General features: G+C 37.6%; 3 protein-coding genes and 1 long non-coding RNA gene across 7 annotated transcripts; 2 read left to right on the top strand and 2 right to left on the bottom strand.

The window, feature by feature from the left end:
• Window positions 1-391: 391 nt before the first annotated feature.
• Window positions 392-8,647, top strand: LOC113687880 (transmembrane emp24 domain-containing protein p24beta2-like). Of its 2 annotated transcripts, XM_027205404.2 has the most exons (12): window positions 392-803; window positions 965-1,283; window positions 2,135-2,269; window positions 2,471-2,602; window positions 3,374-3,586; window positions 3,778-3,999; window positions 4,087-4,434; window positions 4,551-5,057; window positions 6,257-6,454; window positions 7,774-7,960; window positions 8,053-8,160; window positions 8,331-8,647. In XM_027205404.2, exons 1-12 carry the CDS (start codon window positions 517-519, stop codon window positions 8,462-8,464), a joined length of 2,790 nt encoding a protein of 929 aa, XP_027061205.2. In that variant the 5' UTR covers window positions 392-516; the 3' UTR covers window positions 8,465-8,647. The 2 variants fall into 2 exon arrangements, with proteins under 2 accessions (XP_027061205.2, XP_027061204.2); XM_027205403.2 differs by lacking the exons at window positions 392-803; window positions 965-1,283; window positions 2,135-2,269; ... (3 more) ...; window positions 4,087-4,434; window positions 4,551-5,057 and adding an exon at window positions 5,968-6,163 and having other exon boundaries at window positions 6,254-6,454.
• Window positions 8,648-9,464: 817 nt separating this feature from the next.
• LOC113743193 (protein NOI4-like) lies at window positions 9,465-12,000 on the bottom strand. The gene is made up of 3 exons (XM_027271145.2): window positions 11,822-12,000; window positions 10,457-10,639; window positions 9,465-9,901 (listed from the first exon to the last, which is right to left on the bottom strand). The coding sequence occupies exons 1-3, from the start codon at window positions 11,825-11,827 to the stop codon at window positions 9,857-9,859; spliced, it is 234 nt and encodes a 77-aa protein (XP_027126946.2). The 5' UTR covers window positions 11,828-12,000; the 3' UTR covers window positions 9,465-9,856.
• Window positions 12,001-12,947: 947 nt separating this feature from the next.
• Window positions 12,948-18,369, bottom strand: LOC113688382 (uncharacterized). 3 transcript variants are annotated; one of them, XM_072049372.1, is made up of 7 exons: window positions 18,204-18,369; window positions 14,751-18,096; window positions 14,531-14,636; window positions 14,151-14,333; window positions 13,854-13,958; window positions 13,487-13,708; window positions 12,948-13,389 (listed from the first exon to the last, which is right to left on the bottom strand). In XM_072049372.1, the coding sequence occupies exons 1-2, from the start codon at window positions 18,367-18,369 to the stop codon at window positions 14,792-14,794; spliced, it is 3,471 nt and encodes a 1,156-aa protein (XP_071905473.1). In that variant the 3' UTR covers window positions 12,948-13,389; window positions 13,487-13,708; window positions 13,854-13,958; window positions 14,151-14,333; window positions 14,531-14,636; window positions 14,751-14,791. The 3 variants fall into 3 exon arrangements, with proteins under 3 accessions (XP_071905473.1, XP_071905474.1, XP_071905472.1); XM_072049373.1 differs by having other exon boundaries at window positions 14,222-14,333; XM_072049371.1 differs by having other exon boundaries at window positions 13,854-14,333.
• On the top strand, window positions 13,673-15,187 carry LOC140006787 (uncharacterized). Its single transcript, XR_011814621.1, has 2 exons — window positions 13,673-13,811; window positions 14,966-15,187. It is a non-coding gene; the product is annotated as an uncharacterized lncRNA (long non-coding RNA).
• Window positions 18,370-18,743: the final 374 nt, after the last annotated feature.

Here is an 18,743-nt window from a genome sequence, read left to right as displayed (position 1 = left end):
ATTTAAATTTCTTCTACTATCACGTGATAAATGAGATTGACACCGAACAGTGGCACAGAGGATCGGTCTCAGGCCATGCAGGTTTTTATCCACTCGTGTCCTAACTCCTAATCCAATCAAATTCATTCTCTCCCCAGTCGTGTACACTAGTGATTTATATGTGGCAGGCACCGGCAGCCATCCCCAAGCCCAAGCTCTTATAGCGCATTCCATTACGTAACGTACACTGCAATAATTGCTGGCAATGGGTCCCCTAAAGTAGGCTACAGTAGGAGTGGAACCCACCAGCAGCCTTCGTCAACTGTGTGCGGTTGTTCCTGTCTTATAAAACTGCGTAATATAAATAGTAGTTCCATATAATGGCAAAGAATTCAAATGGCTCTCTGCGCTTTAATTAAATATTTGAAAACTCCCGGCCTGCCCAATACTGCGGTATTAGAAACTTAATGTATGCTACATATATAGAGCTGAAAGTTCGAAAAACCAGTGAAGAAAGAGATATTGAAAACAACAGAAATGGGAAGTGGCGGTACTGGTAAAAGTGAGTATATTCCTCTTTTTGAGACGGAGAAGGCGAAGGGTAGGATAGTTCATAGACTGTTTGCTACTTCCATATTTGTTGGGATTATCTTGATTTGGATTTATAGAGCAAGTCACATCCCAAGATCCCAAGAAGATGGGAGATGGGCTTGGATTGGAATGTTTGGAGCTGAAATTTGGTTTGGCCTTTACTGGTTCATCACTCAATCCGTCCGCTGGAGTCTTGTATATCGTCGTACCTTTACCGACAGGCTATCCCGTAGGTGATGGCTCCTTCCTCTATGCTTTTGGTTTGGCTTCTTGTTCCCATTGTTCTTCAAACTCTTATGATTGTCGATTCGTCAATGATCACATACCGCTAAAATTTAGAGTCTTGAATGTTCTGTCTTGTGGGATTTCAGAGTTTTTTCTATGTGCTTTGCAGGTTCGAGAATGAGCTGCCTAAAGTGGACATATTTGTTTGCACAGCTGATCCTGCTGTTGAGCCACCAATCATGGTGATCAATACTGTTTTGTCTGTAATGGCATATGATTATCCAACAGAGAAACTCAGCGTTTATCTCTCTGATGATGGTGGCTCGGAGCTTACCTTCCATGCACTCCTGGAGGCTTCCTATTTCTCTAAGCATTGGCTACCATATTGCAAGAAATACAAGGTGGAGCCAAGGTCTCCTGCAGCTTACTTTGAATCAGATCCCCGAATTTTGGATGCAAACCATACCAAAGACTTTGCATCAATCAAGGTAAATGCACCAAACTAGTTCTGACTTCTGAGGAAAACTATTTGGCCGCTCTGCATTGAAACCATGTCTCTCTCACCTAGAAATAGAAAAGCTAAGTTTCATATCGATTTTCAATTGATTAGTTTGGGTCAATTAAGTACGGCAGTGGACAAGTTGAGGATAATATATCCTGAAATACTGCAGTTTTCTTGATGCTGAAAAGAAAGTTCAACTTTTTCATAAATATATAAAGCAAGCGAGCTAGCTACCAAGATTGTTTGTCCTAATAAATTTTATAATGAAAGAAGTCCAAAAAAGATTTGAATTTGGTAAGAAACATATTCGTCCTTGAACCATTGACAATGACTACCTGGAAAATCAAGTCCACAGGGCTCATATAATTTACTTTCAACTGCAATAATGCAATTAGGCCTGCCTCATATTTATTTCCTTAGGAGCTTCGACACATCAATTTCATTGTTGGAGTATTAGGCAGCCACAGCATATATAATGATCTAACCACAGGAAAAAAAAATGATAATCCTATCATATATAGGGGTACCTTGGATCATATGGAAGTCCAGATGGAAGTTATACTCAATCACAACCAACTTAGTTCCCTTAGTTATGATATTGATGACATGATATAGCTATTAAAGAGCCAATTGATAACAAAACATAAGACACAAGATGCAGATGTAAGCCCCGTCCAAAAAAAAAAAAAAATCTCTAGTTGTGTCTCATGGTTGCCATGAGACTGTTCATGCAGTTATGCTGCATTACCGATATATTGCTCTTCAGCATGCCTGACACTATTAATTTGGAACTCATCAGTTAATTAGCCTTCTTATTTTGTGCTGATGAAATTGCAGAAATTATATGAACAACTGGAGAACAAGGTTCTGCTTGCAAACAAACTAGGACAAATACCCGATAAATCAGAACACAAAGGCTTTGCTATGTGGGATTCATCTTCATCTCGGGGGAATCATGATACCATCCTGCAGGTATGTAGAACTCATACTAACCGTCCCAATTAAAATGATCAGATTACAAAGGAGACATTTGCATTTTTTTCCCTCTTTTTGGTTTTCCAGCCAGGACAACCTCGGTTCTACGTTATACGACTACACAGTCTACTCAGATCAATAAAGCAACACATTTTCTACTTCTTATTTGGCTGAGAGGTGCTTATTTTGTTTCATCAGATTCTCGTTAATGGAAGCGACCCAGAAGCAAGGGATGTTGCAGGATGTAAATTGCCTACACTAGTGTACTTGGCTAGGGAGAAGCGACCCGAGCATTTTCACAACTTCAAAGCTGGAGCAATGAATGCTTTGGTAACTCGATTACTTGATACACTTCTTGGTCTTAATGAACGAATCAAATCTATTAGACATATAGTTATTAAACCAGCCCGGAAGTTGAACCGATCAAACCGGTGAACCGATCATGGAACCGTTCCGGTTTAGCAACTGGATCATGGTTGCAGATGACTCGTTTTAAACCGTTTTGTGCGAACGATCGAACTTGTGATCCGTTATACCCGGCGGGTTTTAAAAATTTTTATGAAATTATCTTTTATCTAATTATTTAATTTGACCAGTCACATCAACATAGTCATTGTCGTCTTTTTGACAGTTAGATGAGAAAAACTGAAAAGGGATTTGGGAATTAGGGTTTCTTTCTTTTTTTGACACTTAGATTTATCATTTATGTTTGTATATAATATCAATATGAATTCATGAACTAAGAAACACATATGAGTATGGCTTGTGTGTATGAACTATGAAATATGAATAGGTTATGACTTGTTAATATTTAAGAATTTTTGTAATTTTATTATAATTTATGTGTTTATTTAATTATATTGTATATTGTTTTATTATATAGTTTGATCCGACGGTTCAATCAATGACCTGCCAGTTGAACCACTGATCCGCCAACCCGGTCCTTCTGCTGGGTTGGTTTCAATAACTATTTTAGACTTGAAAATCCTTCTCCATAAGTTTTCTAATTTTTTACCCTCATGTCTCCTATGAGATACCCAAAAGATTTTTAGAATATTAATCCCGTGTGAGATATTTATAGACACTTTGTGCTTAATGCAGATAAGGGTGTCGTCCGAGATCAGCAATGGACCAGTGATCCTAAATGTGGACTGTGATATGTACTCAAATGATTCACAATCAATACGAGATGCTCTTTGTTTCTTGATGGATGAGGAAAAAGGCCACGAGTTTGCTTACGTCCAGTTTCCACAGATCTTCAAGAACATTACTAAGAATGATTTGTACGCTAACTCAATGACAGCGGGTAGAGAGGTGAGTAGAATAACATAGAAGTTCTTGCTTGTGTACATTAACCTTGCCTATTGTTTCATTACCCCATTGCGTGAATTCTTAAGCTACTATAGAGGTAGATAATTTACTTATAAACTCTGTCATACTTGACCAGTATAGTCAGTCCATGTTATGCTTCAATATCTTAAAAAGACCCTGGTTCTGTAATTAAGGTGGAATTCCACGGTTTGGATGCCTTTGGAGGTCCACCATATATTGGAAGTGGATGCTTTCAGAGAAGAGAAATCCTGAGTGGAAGAAAGTACAGCAAGTGTTATAAGATTGATTTGAAGACACAGAATGAGTGCAAGATGGGCAATGTGCATGAACTGGAAGAAAGACTTAAGAGCCTGGCAAGCTGTACATACGAGCAAAATACTGAATGGGGGCATGAGGTCTTGTTCTTACACATATCCACATTATTAATTTTGTTGTGTTGTCAAATTCATTATTATGACACTAGCAACTATTTTGGCATACAGATGGGTTTAAAGTATGGGTGTCCAGTTGAAGACGTGATAACTGGTTTGTCCATTCAATGCCAAGGATGGAAATCAGTCTATCCTAATCCAGAAAGGCCAGCATTTTTGGGTGTTGCAGGGACGACATTGGATCAGATACTTGTGCAGCAAAAGAGATGGTCTGAGGGTGATCTACAAATTCTGCTTTCAAAGTACAGTCCAGCATGGTATGGACTGGGAAGGATTCACATTGGCCTTACAATGGGGTACTTAATTTACTGTTTATGGTCTCCTAATTGCGTGGCGGTATTGTATTACTCCATCATCCCTTCCCTTCATCTACTCAAAGGCATTCCCTTATTTCCACAGGTACATAGTTCTCTAATTTTTACACGTACTATTATAGTCAACCGGCCCCTTACCCTTTTTTTCCTTAATTTGTATCAAATATCAATCGATGGTTGATATGTTTCTTTCGAATCCAGGTCTCAAGCGTATGGTTTCTTCCATTTGCTTATGTTATCATCGCGGAGCACATATACAGTGCTGTTGAGTTTCTTTTGTCAGGCGGAACATTTCTGGGCTGGTGGAATGAACAGAGAATGTGGCTTTACAAAAGAACCAGCTCTTACCTGTTAGCCTTTGTGGATACAATCTTAAAGTTGCTAGGCTTTTCTGACCTGAAATTTGTCATCTCAAGCAAAGTCTCTGATGAGGATGCCTCCAAGAGATACGGGGAAGAGATATTGGAGTTTGGAACCACGTCACCAATGTTTATCATTATATCGACATTGGCACTGCTCAACCTGTTTTGCTTGACAGGAATACTAATGAAACTGAAGGCCAATTTATCTCTCAGCTTTCTTTGGGAAACCATGGCTTTGCAGATTCTTCTTTGCGGGGCTTTCATTGTAATCAATTTACCTTTGTTTGATGCTCTTTTCTTTAGAAAGGACAACGGCAGAATGCCAAGCTCTGTAACTAGCAAATCTGTTTTCTTGGCACTTCTTGCTTGTACTTCTTTCACACTTCTGTACTGAATTTTTTTGCTTTCAAGCATGAGAGTTTAGACTCTCTCGTACTTTCATATGGGTCAGGGGTAACATATTTTTGTTGATCGTCTGCTATCTTCCTTTGCCTGAGTTTTTTTTTATAGCCATACACTTTATTAATCGCTTATTACACTCGTCAATTCCATGTTCTATCAGCGCTCCTCCAATCAACAACACCCCCCCCCCCCCCGCCCCCCCAAAAAAAAAAAAAACCCAAAGAAACAAAAAAAAAAAAAAGAATTCTTGCTTCTCGCTGTGAGTTGACGACGTCATTCTAGTTTGGCAAATCAAGAAAAGAACAAAAAAACACGTCACACTGAAATAAGTCTTCAATGTAAAACAAATCAAACAAAAAGTCAAAAGCCGCTAAGTGATATTATTATTATCTGAACAAGTCTTCAACGTGTGAAGTAGCATAAAGTGAGAATTCATTATGACGTAAAAGCCGCTAAGAATTCATTATGAATTCATTAAGGGTTTGTTTGGATACCTCAATTATCCCAAATAATATTTCGCTTGCATCATAGACACATTTTCCAACCTATCTTTTTATATTTCCAACCACCTTTTTATCTCACATACATCACATCACAAAAAGTGCTACAGTAATTATTTCAAATAATATTCCAAATAATACACTATCCAAACACTCCCATTATTATTATTATTTCTATTTTGCAATTAATTCCTTCTCTCTATCTTTATTGTAAGAGTAATGTATTACTTACTAATATTATCCTTTTCCACGTGGAAAAATCTGATTGGTAGTCTCTGCAAAAACCACGTATCCCGAGTAACCATCGTACTTATGGTGCATCCTAAGCATAACATCAAATCTCCTTCAGCCTAGATCACCAAACCGAAGTACATTTCACAAAGTCCAAGTCCCAAGTCCCAAGTCCCAACCCCCAACTCCAAGCCTCCGCCCAGAAAAAAGGTTGAAACAGTGGAAAAGAAAATAAAACACCAAAGAAAAAAAAAAGTCTTAATCTTGTTAAAACAGCAGCTGCAATTGGTTAATCTGTATCACTAAGATTCCAAACACGGTAATATTCTGTCCCCTTTGTTTGATTTCTTCTTCGGGTAGGTATTATTGATAGGAATTAAAAGATTGGATTTTGATGAACTGAATGCAGAAGATGATGAAAATCTGGTGGTGGGTCGTGACGGTGGTGCTTGTATCGAGCTTAGGTAGTTGTTTTGGGATTAGATTTGTGATAGACAGAGAAGAATGCATATCCCATAAGGTTGAATATGGAGCCACCGTTCACTATTCTTTTGTGGTGATTAAGTCAGATGGTTCGTGGCATTTCAGTCATGAGGGCGTTGATCTTGTGGTATTTCTCATCTTCCTTTATTCGTTTTAAATTTCTAATTTGTATCCTAGCAGAGATGTTTATGTTTTTGAGGTTAAAAATTCTATCTTTCCTATTTTCATTTTAGCTCTTACTTCTCTGTTCCCCCCCCCCCCCCTCGTTTAAGGGAGGCAATTTAATCGAAAACCTAGTGTTTCCTAGGTTAAATTTATGCTAATAAGTTAACCACTTGGCTGTTGTACGCGTGGTCTAAATGTTGATTCTTTATTAGAAGTATTTATCAAAGTTTGAACTTGGTTATCTGAAAATAGACTAATTGTTGCTACTAAAAAATTTGTCCTGAGATAGAATGGTTTGTGTTAATGGAGGACGGTCTGTGCAGGCGTCCTGGAGAAATATTCTTTGGTGGTAGGGAAATGTGAATTAATATTTTACGTCTTTCTTGTAGTTGTAATGCTGCTCATTCTCCAAGTTGTTGGAGTATTGATTAAGAAAATGGAGCACATAAGAGGAAGCAATGAAACATTTCCCTTGAAATTCCCCTAGTGAAAGAGTTGAAAGTATCTAACTTCTCGTTTACTTTTAGATATGTTAAAATTCGAGAACATTATTTGCTATCCAAGTCCAACACACAGACAGTTCTTATGAGGTTATATGCTTCTGCACCATATAGATTGTGGTGATAGCTATCTGCAGCTGGTTGCATGTGCAAGCATGAGGGCCAGAGAGATGTATATTCTCCTACTTGTTTGGACCACAGATAGATATCAGTTAGTATTTTGACATGCTTTTCTATATGATAAACTCTGTTAACAGCATACAACATAAACACCTTCTTGCTTATGTAAATGTGCATGCCTGTCTGTAATCGATTAACATCATCTTCTCAGGTTAGTGTTCAAGATTGAACAAAATTGTCCGTGTAGAGTCTTTGGTTAGAAAGTCAATAATAGCAGAGAAGTGTTGCTAGAAGATTGGCAAATAATTGTTAGTTTAAACCCCAAAAGCTCTTGCCACTGGGATTCAGAACAGGATACTGTAAGCAAAAAGGTTCTTTTATCTGAGAATTCTCATTTCTTGAGATGAAGCCATTCAAGTTTATTCTTGCCACTAGGCTAGTCCTTTAGGGCTCTTACGAGAATACATCTAACAGTTGCTGATGGTGCGCCCAAAACTTTTGTCACAAAACTAGCCATCGATATCACGTTAGTTGATTGATTAATGTGAGGGAACAATGTGGTGGGTTCTTTTGTTGAATATGTCGTGATGAAAGCAAGATCAAGTTTCACTGGTTTTGTTTCAATGCAAATTTGGTTTTCTCTCCTTTCTGGAAATATCAGGTAAAGGGACCAACTGGCGAACAAGTTCATGACTTTCGGGACAAGACAAGTGAGAAGGATGAGTTTGTGGCTTACCATGAAGGAGTTTACAAGTTCTGTTTTACCAACAAGTCTCCTTATCATGAAACCATAGACTTTGACGTGCAAGCTGGTCATTTTGTATTTCATGATGAGCATGCAAAAGATGGTGAGCATATTCTGTAATCATTCTTAACTTCTGTTTGTTCTTCAATCCAAATTGGGAGAGTCAACTTACTGCATCTGTTGTGAATTTCACAGAGCATTTCAAACCATTGTTTGAGCATATTAGCAAGCTAGAGGAGGCTTTATATAACATTCAATTCGAACAGCATTGGCTAGAAGCTCAAACTGAACGCCAGGCAATAGGTACTGCAAATCTCTTGTTCTCAATTTTTTTTTTTTTTATAGTTTTCTTCCATAGAATAGTCATATGCCGTTGTTGAATAGTTTCTTTAATGTGCCTTTCCAACTTGTATGCCAATACAAATGGACACTTGGTATAAAGCATAGGCTTGATATCTTCCGTGGACATGCAGTGAATGAAGGAATGGGCAAAAGAGTTATGCACAAAGCTATGTATGAATCATTGGCTCTGATTGCTGCGAGTGTTTTACAAGTTTACCTCTTGCGTCGATTATTTGACCGGAAGCTTGGAATCTCCAGAGTTTAGCTGTTTCAGAGTTTTGTCAGGATGCTCGTTAGCATCAGTGTAATAGCATAGTCATCGACTTCTTTTACCCATTTTGAGAATTATGCGGACGCCATAGAAGTTATGCATGTTGTTCTGAAGTATATATAGTTACAAGAATTTGTTAGCCAATAATAGCCCCCCTATTTTTGCCTTTGCTTTTCATTCGTTTCGTACTTAAAGATCAATTTTGGAAATATGGCTTGCAACTAAATTAGGGATGTGAAACAAGGGTTATTAACAATAATTCCTACCTTTTAAACTGCTGCTATAGTTGCTATACTTTTCTCGGTTGCGAAGTGATTAACTCCTATTACGTTTATGTGAAACCGTGAGTGTTCTTCAATCTCGCGAACCCTGCAATTGTTCCTCATGCATGCTACAGTCCACACAGTTTAATTTATTTTGTTTGTGGTAGCTAGTTGAGTAGCAAATTATACCACGAATCGACGATGCTCTGTGCCCAAGTCAATGGAAATTGTAGGCAGATTTAGACACTTTTTGGTCAGGGAAGACGATCAAACGAAATGACAGAAAGTGGCCCCAATTTTTACGGGCTTGGACCATTCAGCAGGCTCATTTACGGGAAACTTGAACAGCTATCAGGCTTGTCTTTTGAGCAAAGAGCCCATATGAAGGGCAGAATCAAGTCCGCTTAACACAGGATCATTTATGTTTTGGCTGGAGGCCGAGAGGAAGAACATGAATTTGCCAGAATGCTGAACTGAGGAACAGAAAAAGGATCCGTGAGGGGCTTATCATGCATAGCCACGTTATAGACCCGTCAAAAATGGTAAAGAATCTGCCAACGTCTTCCAGCCTGACATGGTGATATTTCCATTATCAAAAAATTCAACAAACTGATGAGTGACGCGAGGGAGGGGGCGGATAACCATAAAGCTCAAACCCAGCGCTCTACAATTTGTGCGGCCAACAAGGAAATTAAAGAGAGGCTAAAGAAAACGAAGAGTACAAGAGTCTGTTTCGTAAAAGGTTCATATACAGCATATTGCTTAAAGCTCACCACATCCCACAATACAAACAGCGCAAAAAGACCCAGCAAGTAATAAAATGGTGAATGTTAAGAAAAACGATCGATGATCAACAACAGCTCTACAAACCACATAATAAAGAAACTAAAGTTAACAGAAAACCTAACTCCCAACAATAATCCAACAAGATATAACATATAGATATATTGAGAATTCAGTGTATTTGATCTTCTTTTCCCCTACACCAACAAAGTTTGCAGCACAGAAAATGGACTCTAGCAGTGACTGCTACCACCCTGCAACTCCTATGTAGAGGGAGATAAAATGTGGGATTGATTATGCACATGACGCCTCTATTTAGCTGATACAGGGATCAATCTCGTCAAGATTCTGCATGTGGGCTTTGCATGCAGCAAAACCATTTTTTCTGCAAGCAAACACAACATCAACACCAGTACAATAACTAGAGCGCAATTTTATAATGCTAACAAACCAAAATCTTTTGAAATAAATCAAAAGCTACAACATCAAGCAATGGTCTTGATGTAGCTGAAATGCACACTAGCAGGCACACAGTATACTGGACTCTCCACCAATTTTGACCAGTCTAATTAGTTGGAGCAACCAGCCAAGCAAGTTAGATATCAAAAGACAGATATGAGTATGATAAAAAGAATATTGAAACTTTTAAGACAAAAAGATGCTTCCAAGTACGATAGAAGTGTTTGCAATTATTTTGTAGGATAAGTACAGAAAGCTAGAGTATGTTAAATGAATTTATCCCAATTGAAAGAAGTAAAAAAGATTCAGAACTTTGGTTTTCCATTTGCTAAGGCAAAAAGAACGCTAATGCTATCACAAAAATCTCAGCATTTGTAACAAATTGATGCAAAGATGCCCACTGCAAGGGGAATTTCCGTTACCAGTCACACCCTCTCATGTCCATGAAAATAGTTTTAGAGAAAAACTCAAGGCAACTTACACCCTGAGGTTTCACTGGATCCACTCCTTGTTTAGCTGCAGCATCTGCCTTTGATGGTGACTCAGGCTTTCCGCCAGTTTTTTTCTCATCCCTGGCCTTGTTGAAAATCACAGTAAATCCTTCTGCAGAAGCTGGGTCATTAACGTCCCATTCACCAAACTTTGGCAATGGTCGACCCTTCTCCTACCAGAAGCACAATGCATTAAGATTTTGGTCAGCCATACCCTTGTTCCCATATCAGAAAAGGCCAAATGCTTTGCAAAACAAAGGCTTCACAAATTCCTAACTATACAAAGTTACAAGCACAGTACCAGGAAAGGTAAACCAATTTGCAAATTTTGGTTAGGAGCACAAATCGTTCTTTTTCAACTAAAATGCAGGTGATATTTGAGACAATAGTAATTACTTAAACTACATCTATCCTTGCGCTACTGAAAATAAATCAAACATCTTTCATGTGCCTTCATAACTTCTAGAGTTTTATTACCTAAGGGACCTAAAGAAACACAAGCCAATTTCCACCAACTTGTTAACATTTTGAAGCACCAAATTGTAGAGGAGAAAGATCTCCATAAGAATAAGCAGTGAATTCAACATTCTGGTTTCAAAGAAATTCCATTCCATTATTGTGTGCAAACTAAGGGAAGAAAACCACTGAAGACCAGATGAGTAGGCTTTGTTCTGAAAAGAATAAGCTTTAGTCACCAAAACAATACAATCAAGATTGACTCTTCAAATGCTTAATGCATCAAATCAGACATTTTGAGTCCATAAGTTAGGTCAGGCTACATCAACTTCACCAATTATAGTATGTCTAGCTATATCTTTCCACTGAACTTAATTAATATGTTTAAGTACATAAGGATTGATAGAAATTTCCAGTTGATTGCATGATAAGAAGTAAACAGCAGAAGCTAACATAACAGGTTTACCTAATAAAATAGATGAAGGAAGCAACTTTTTCTTCCGTTCATCCTTGTATTGAGTAAATTTACAAGTACTTCCATCACCAATGGCAAAAATCATGACCAAAAAACGGATTTTTTTTTGAAAAAAAGGGACATTTACTGAAACTAGAAACTCAATTAATACTAGTTATTTTACAGTTTCCCTTCAAGTTAATCAGCGAATACAATAAACAAACAAACAAAAAAGAAAAGAAGAACAAATACAATCAAAGAATAAAACTAAAAAAAAAAAAAAAATTGATCCAAACATCAAAATCGAATACCCACCAAAAGAGTTGAAGGAACACAGAAAGAGAATCTAGGGCAATCCGGTTTCTTTCTTTTCTAGTCAAAAGCAAGATTACAAATTTTTTTCCCGTTTATGGCAAAAAGAAATTACACACAGAAGAATACATACCGACATGAATCCACAAACAGGAGAGATATTTTCGTTAAGGCGAAAATGACTAATCAAATCGCACTGGCGGAGCTGAGAAAAGAGAGAGAAATAGAGAGAGATGACAGAGAGAAATAAAAAGAGAAAGAAAGAGAAATGGAATTGCAATTCTTCCGCAGTTGGGTGTGAGCGTATATGTATACAGACATATGTATGTATATATATATATATATATATGTGCATAAAGTAGCAGAGTATTATTGTAGCAGTGGTAATAATGGATTGGATTTGGGGGATCCGTGTTTTTATTATTATCATTATTATTATTTTCTGTCCGGACAATTTTCCTTGCCTTAGTTTAAGGTTTATCTCTATGTAAAGTTCCAGACTCCGGAAATATCCCTTGAATATGTAAAAAAAAAAAAAAAAAAAAAAGGAAAAATATCATATGAAGCTAAATACATATTTGATCTTTTCACTAAATAGTAGCAGTAGTAGCGTTTGAATTAAAAGATTATTATTAATTACCGTATCTGAAATTGAACATTTTCCAAATTTAAGAGTTTTTACTCCTTCAAGAACTGGAGAACTTTTCTAATAAAAATGATCTATAGTAATAAGTATTTACTAAGCTAACTCATACGGTCAAAAAAAATAAAATAATAAGTAGATTTTGCATTAATAATTATGTTCTTTGTTTATTGTTTAATTATTCAGTTCCATTTTTATAACTTAAGCACAAAGTTTTTTTCTTTATTTTCTTAAGCACTAGAAAATATTTTATAATTAATATTTGGAATCGAGAGAGAGAGAGAGATAGAGATTCCATCTGCACAGTAATTAGTAATAATAGCATGTTAAAATCGCATCTAATCTAACCGAGCAGCATGACTCGTTTACAATAATAAAATAATAATATAATAATATAATTACCAGTTAGCAGTACAAGTACAACCCCACAAACGGGCCCACAATCATTTTGTCATCTTCTCTTCAGTTCTTCTTCTGCGTGTTTTAGTGATTCTCCTCCAAGACTGACTGACTTTTGAATTTTCTTTCACATTCACATTCACATTCACATAATAATAAAACGACAACAACAAAAGCATGACAAAGATAAAAAAAAAAAAAAAAAAAATTAAACACCTTTGAAGAAGTCAGCATTCACACATTTTCTCAGTTCTAGAAAGTGTATCAGTTAAAAGTTCCATAATCCCCGAACATTAATTACAACAGAGAATACGGAGATCATTGGTCATGGTAAAAAAAAAAAAAAAAAGAAAAAGAATACGGAGGAGAAAGGAATAAATAAATTAGAGAATTGAGTAAAGAAATAAGGACGGTACACCATCTTCATCACAAGCCACTGTATAATGAAGTCAACTGAGGGAGCTTACGCTTCATCACAAGTCACAACCTTCTGCCCACCAAATTATTGCCCCCTCCTCAATCATTGAAAGACCATATGTCATATTGCGTACGATCCATTCCACTTGCCTCCCCTCCAGTAGAAAGTGCAGATTGATGAAGTTTCACACAACACAACACACCCCGCACTTGCGCACTCCATAACACATATCTGTTCCTGCCTGCATCGCGAAAACAGATGTATTCCATTATTGTACCTGGAGAGGAGGAGACCAACCTAAAATTATCACAATAATCACAGGTTGTTACCAATCTGACCTTTTTTTTTCCAGCTCTTGACCATAATCAGGCAATCGAGTCCAGCAAGCAGACCTTGATAAGCTTTATGATCACCTTCTTGTTCATGCCTCTTGACCATCTCTGTTAAGAACAGCAATAAAAGCCGAGATTTCAGCAGGCAGGCAGGCATGGATGCCATTCAAGTATTTTGCATAGCTACTTCAGCACGGAACTATTAGGAGGAGGTACTCTGCAAAGAAGCTGCCAAGAACAGTGACACAGAGAGTTAGCCAGTGGCTGCTTTTACAAGGAATTAAACGCTTTCACACCTTAATGGCTACTTGATACCAATTCCGCATTACTGGTATAGTCACATTACTTCTAAATTGACTTGTATGTTATCTACCTTTACGCTCCTTGCCAGGAGAATTTGAAGAATTCTTCACGCCTGGATTTCTCCAAATGAGCCCAAAATTTGAGAGTTGGAAAGCAGATTACCACTTCAAAAATCCTTCCAATGAGAGAGATAAACATGACCATGCATGTCATCAAACAATTTAGACACGTACATATATCAAGTCAAAAAACACTTGCGAGAAATCGTGGAAGCTGAAAGACAAGAGTCATGTGACAAAATATTTCTAAGAACCTGCTCCAAGGTCCATAATGCAGCATAAGAATAACTGTTTACTTAAAAACTTACAGAAAAATTTAACCTTCCATAAATCGCAAACAAGTTTAACTCATTTTCTTCCTCCACAAGTTTTTACTTGCCTTATTCTCCTTGGTTTCTGGAAATTTTACATCTGAAGAGCAGGATCAAGTGAGAGGTCAGAGGAGCACACATAGCTGATAACTTCTCAAGGGTCCGATTCCAATTCAAATCCTGTGAATTAAGAAAAGCACAAATCAGTTTACAACATGTCAAATATAAGCCAATACTCCTGAGTTGGAAGAAGGCATTGTTGAAAGGCAATGTTACAAACCGCTTAAAAAGACCAATCTTAGTTATGAGGATACCAACTCAACCTCATTCTGGGCATCCTAGACAAGTTTTAAAGCAGTGAAATTGAACAAAATTACCTTATTGAGATGGTCCACAAGCGTCTGCTCTGACCATAAAAAATGCAAAATCTAGTCATCCTTTTTGGCACCCAAGGAGTTGATTCTGATGATAACTACTCAAAGGCTGAAATAACATTAAAATTAAAAAAAATCTCATTCATACCAAGAACATAAAACAAACATCTGTACATACAGATAATTACTCGAGAACTCAAAAGTTTTGGTATAGGAAATAGACCTAGTGTGGAGTGAGATGGCAGTTTAAATCATCTGAAACAATCATAAACTTGCAGAAGTGCCGAATGATGAATATTCCCAATGGCTATACTCCTTTTCGTGGCTGCAGCTACTCTTTCTTTTGATCAAGAAGTCTAACTTCTCCATTGCAACCACTGATGTCTTGCGCCAAAGTTGGGCATCCAAATCTTGACTTATCAGTCCTCTTTCTTGCAGATCCACTAGAAGGGTTTTGCCCTTAACAGAATCATTTTCAGAAGAAACTGCATGAAGGAGCACCCTAAAGGTTGTGACAGTGGGGCAGAGACCCCTCTGCTTCATTTCCTTGTACAAATCAAATGCTTGAAGTTTGTCACCGCTGACACAAAGGCCTGATATAAGAACATTGTATGTAACAGCATCTGGCTTTCTTCCATGAAGTTCCATTATAGTTTTTAACTCCAATGCCTCAGAAAATTTAGATTCATTGCAAAACTGATGCATGAGAGTTGTAAAAGTTGCAACAGTTGGCACAAGTTTTCCCCTTAGCATGCAATCAAGAAAAAACATTGCTTCCTCTGTCTTTCCACGTCGCACAAGGCCTCTAACCATGGCACTGTCAGCTACATTTTGGGAGCTCAGGCCTAGTGTCTCCATCTCATCTTTTAACCTGAATGCTCCGCGTATGTCTCCCACTCTACACAAACCAGTGATTACGCTACAGTATTGTCTTTCTGTAGGTATAAAGCCTTTTCCTGACATTCCATGCAACACAATACGAGATGCTTGGAAATTAGATGTTCTTCCAAGTCCCATAAGTATGGAGCTGTAAGTATCTCCATCCTCTGAAACTCCAATAGACCTCATTATGTTCAAAAGGTCAAAGACCTTCTCCATTTCGTCCCTCTCAGAATATTTGGTAATTAGCATGTTAAACATCATGGTGTCAGCCATAGTCCCCTCCAAAATCATCTTTTTAAGAAATTTGACACCAATATCCAGCATCCCTGACTCGCAGAGTCCGAGAATTATAGAATGGTATGTTATTTTATCAGGAAGAAGATCTTTCCTCACCATAGTGGCATACAAGGAAAAGCATTCTGATATGCGTTGTTGCTTGGAGTGCCCATGTAAAAGAATATTATACGTAGCCAAATTAGGGCACAAATTTCTACCACTCATCATTGAGAAAAGACTCTTGGCCTTTGCTAGTTGTCCAATTCTTGAATAACCATCCAGCATAGCATTGAATGCCATTGTATCAACGTTCAAACCATTTTTTAACATCTCATCATAAAAATAAGTAGCAATCTTTGGATGGCCACTCTTGAAAAGCCCATTGATGATACAGGTATACAGTACCTGGTTTGGAAAGAAGGTTCCTCTTTCCAATGCTCTTCCAAACAGTAAAATTGCAGTAACCATCCTGCCTTTTCTACATAACCCATCAAAAAGACTAGTATATGTGCAATTATCAGGAAGCACATTATTTGAAACCATTTCGTCTAAAAGGCTTAATGTCATCTGGAACTTTCCTGATTTACAAGTCTCAGCCAGTAAGATGTTGTATGCAGCAGCATTGACAGCATAAGGGATGTGCCGAAGTTGATCAAAAAATTTCACTCCTATTAAAAGATTCCCTGCTGTGCATAGTGATTTTAAAAGACTCGCATATGTGTAAGAGCTTGGGTGATTACCCAATTGAATCATATCATCAAACAAAGAAAATGCCTTTAGCCCATCACCTTTGTTTCTACAGCCACCAATTACACTATTAAAAGTAAATGAATTGGGAGTAATACCAATTCTATGCATGTGATGCATGAAATCTTCTGCTTCACCTATCTTCCCACACCTACAAAGGGAGGATACCAATAAGTTGCAAACAAAAAGATCAGGAACATGGCCACTTTTATGCATTAATGCATAGGTTCTCATTGCTTCAGCAATGTTTCCCTGCTGGCAAAAATGATACAGTAATGTACAATATACAGTATAATTCACTACCAGTCCAGATCTATACATCTTACAGATTATCTCCTTTGAACTATTCATCCTTCCAGCTCTACAGAATCCATTTACAAGTACTGAATATGTGATTAAATCAGGATTTACACCATCCTCAAACATTGCGCCAAGCACTTGTATACTCTCCTCGAGCATTCCATTCTTACATAGCCCATCCATCAGCATGGTATAGGAATTTGGACTAATAACCATACCCTTAATCCTCATTCTCTCGAAAAGATTTCTTGCCAAATCTACCTTATTATGCTTGCATAACCCATTCACAACAGCACCATAACTGACTTCATTAGGTTGTAGTCCTCCTTCTTCCATTTTGTTGAGAAGTTCTGAAGCTTCTTCAAAGTTTCCTTCCAGAGAAAGCCCATTAATCAAGGCATTGTAAGTGATATGGTTCGGTGAAAGGTGAAAACTCAACATCTCTTCATAAAGCTGAGTAGCAACCCCAATTTTTGCCTCTCTGACAAACCCACTAATGAGTGTATTATATGTCACTTGATTTGGGAATACCCTCCTCTTCCGCATCGTTCTCAGCAATAAATAACCTTTTGCACTCCTATTATTTCTACAAAGTTCATTCATAAACATGTTATAAGTACACACGTCAGCTTCAATACCCTTAGAACTCATGCGATCCATCAGCCCAAAAGCGGATTTGTATCTTCCGTTCTTGCAATACCAGTTGAGCAACGTGTTATAGGTAACAATGTTTGGAGCATAACCACTTTCTTCCATCTTATTTAGTAGATAACCCGCATTCTTAAGCTTTCCCTCCAAACAAAGAGCATTCAACAGTATATTAAATGTTCCTACATTAGGGCATACATTATTTGCCAGCATTTCCTTGAAAAATGACCATACTGAATCCGCACGCCTGCCCTTCATCATCGCAGCTAGGATCATATTACAAGAATCCGCTGAGGGCCTAAACTTCCGACAACCCATTAAAGAAAATATCTCCAAAGCATCCTCAACCATCCCTCTTCTTACATAAACCCTTATCAAAATGTCAAAAACTGAAGGGTTTGATTTGCAAAGACGATATGTATTCATAAGAGCATCAAAAACATAACTTGACCCAAAGCGCATCTCAGATAAATGCATCAAAATTGACTTAGCAGAGTCATACATTTTTGCTCTAATAAGTATGTGGGCCGTTATACAGTACATATGAATTATGTGACTGAGCTCCAAACCTGGTTGCTTTATGACCCAATTGAGAATTTTCAAAGATAATCTTCCGTGGACTGGCCTCAATGATGCCATCCTGTATTCCATCCGGTTCAGTGACTCCCAACGATCTATTGTCAAAATTGTATGAATACTTCTTTCCCGCTTATCACCTATTACCATAAAGCACAAGACTTTATGCACTCAAACACGGCCACACACACACACACACACAGAAAGTAAAGAGAATAGAAATTCAGACATGATAGAAACAAAGTACCAGGTGACTCTGTATCTGCTGCTCTTCTGCTTTTGGGAGTACCTTTCAGTTGTTCTGGGAAATCTTTAGAAATTCTGCCCATTTTGGAAAAAGCTCGGATTTTTACTCCATTTTGGGGAAAAAGAAAAAAGTCTCTGGCTGTTGCAGAGCCCAAACAAGAACGCATGACATCTGTATTAATTCAATTGTATTTCTTTTTTGTTGGTACCAGGGATTTGGGAGGGTGTATTTGCCGCCTCTTAAGCAAACGAGACATCTTGCTAGAAGTCGGTGCCAGAGTATCCACCAAGAACCGTACTTGTGTACGGGCAAGAAAATGTGAAGAAGAGACAAGGGTAGTCTCGTCAACGAAATTTTTAGTTGTTGGACTGAGGTGAAAATATTGTACTTATTTTTGGGCCTATGATGGGCCATTCTTCAATGAAAGGCAACATCTTTTAATGTGTTCACTTTCACCTCAAAATCATATAGGGCCCTGGGGAAACAGGCTTTAAGACCCTTTAACTGAGGTATCCAATGAGATTTCTTAGACGCCCTAAA

The sequence above is a fragment of the Coffea arabica genome, chromosome 5e, assembly GCF_036785885.1.
Source record: "Coffea arabica cultivar ET-39 chromosome 5e, Coffea Arabica ET-39 HiFi, whole genome shotgun sequence".
Classification (NCBI taxonomy): domain Eukaryota; kingdom Viridiplantae; phylum Streptophyta; class Magnoliopsida; order Gentianales; family Rubiaceae; genus Coffea; species Coffea arabica.
Note: the sequence above shows the minus strand (reverse complement) of the source record. Positions and strands in the feature narration are given on the sequence as shown.

Excerpts from the sequence above, each read along its gene's own strand:
- LOC113687880 (XM_027205404.2), top strand. The coding sequence starts at position 517 with ATGGGAAGTGGCGGTACTGGTAAAAGTGAGTATATTCCTCTTTTTGAG. Across the intron at positions 4,435-4,550 it reads GCATTCCCTTATTTCCACAG|GTCTCAAGCGTATGGTTTCT; the intron begins GTACATAGTTCT and ends TTTCGAATCCAG. Across the intron at positions 6,455-7,773 it reads ATGAGGGCGTTGATCTTGTG|GTAAAGGGACCAACTGGCGA; the intron begins GTATTTCTCATC and ends TGGAAATATCAG.
- LOC113743193 (XM_027271145.2), bottom strand. Across the intron at positions 9,902-10,456 it reads ATCCAGTGAAACCTCAGGGT|AAAAAATGGTTTTGCTGCAT; the intron begins GTAAGTTGCCTT and ends GTTTGCTTGCAG.
- LOC113688382 (XM_072049371.1), bottom strand. The coding sequence starts at position 18,369 with ATGCGTTCTTGTTTGGGCTCTGCAACAGCCAGAGACTTTTTTCTTTTT. Across the intron at positions 18,097-18,203 it reads AGCAGATACAGAGTCACCTG|GTGATAAGCGGGAAAGAAGT; the intron begins GTACTTTGTTTC and ends TTATGGTAATAG.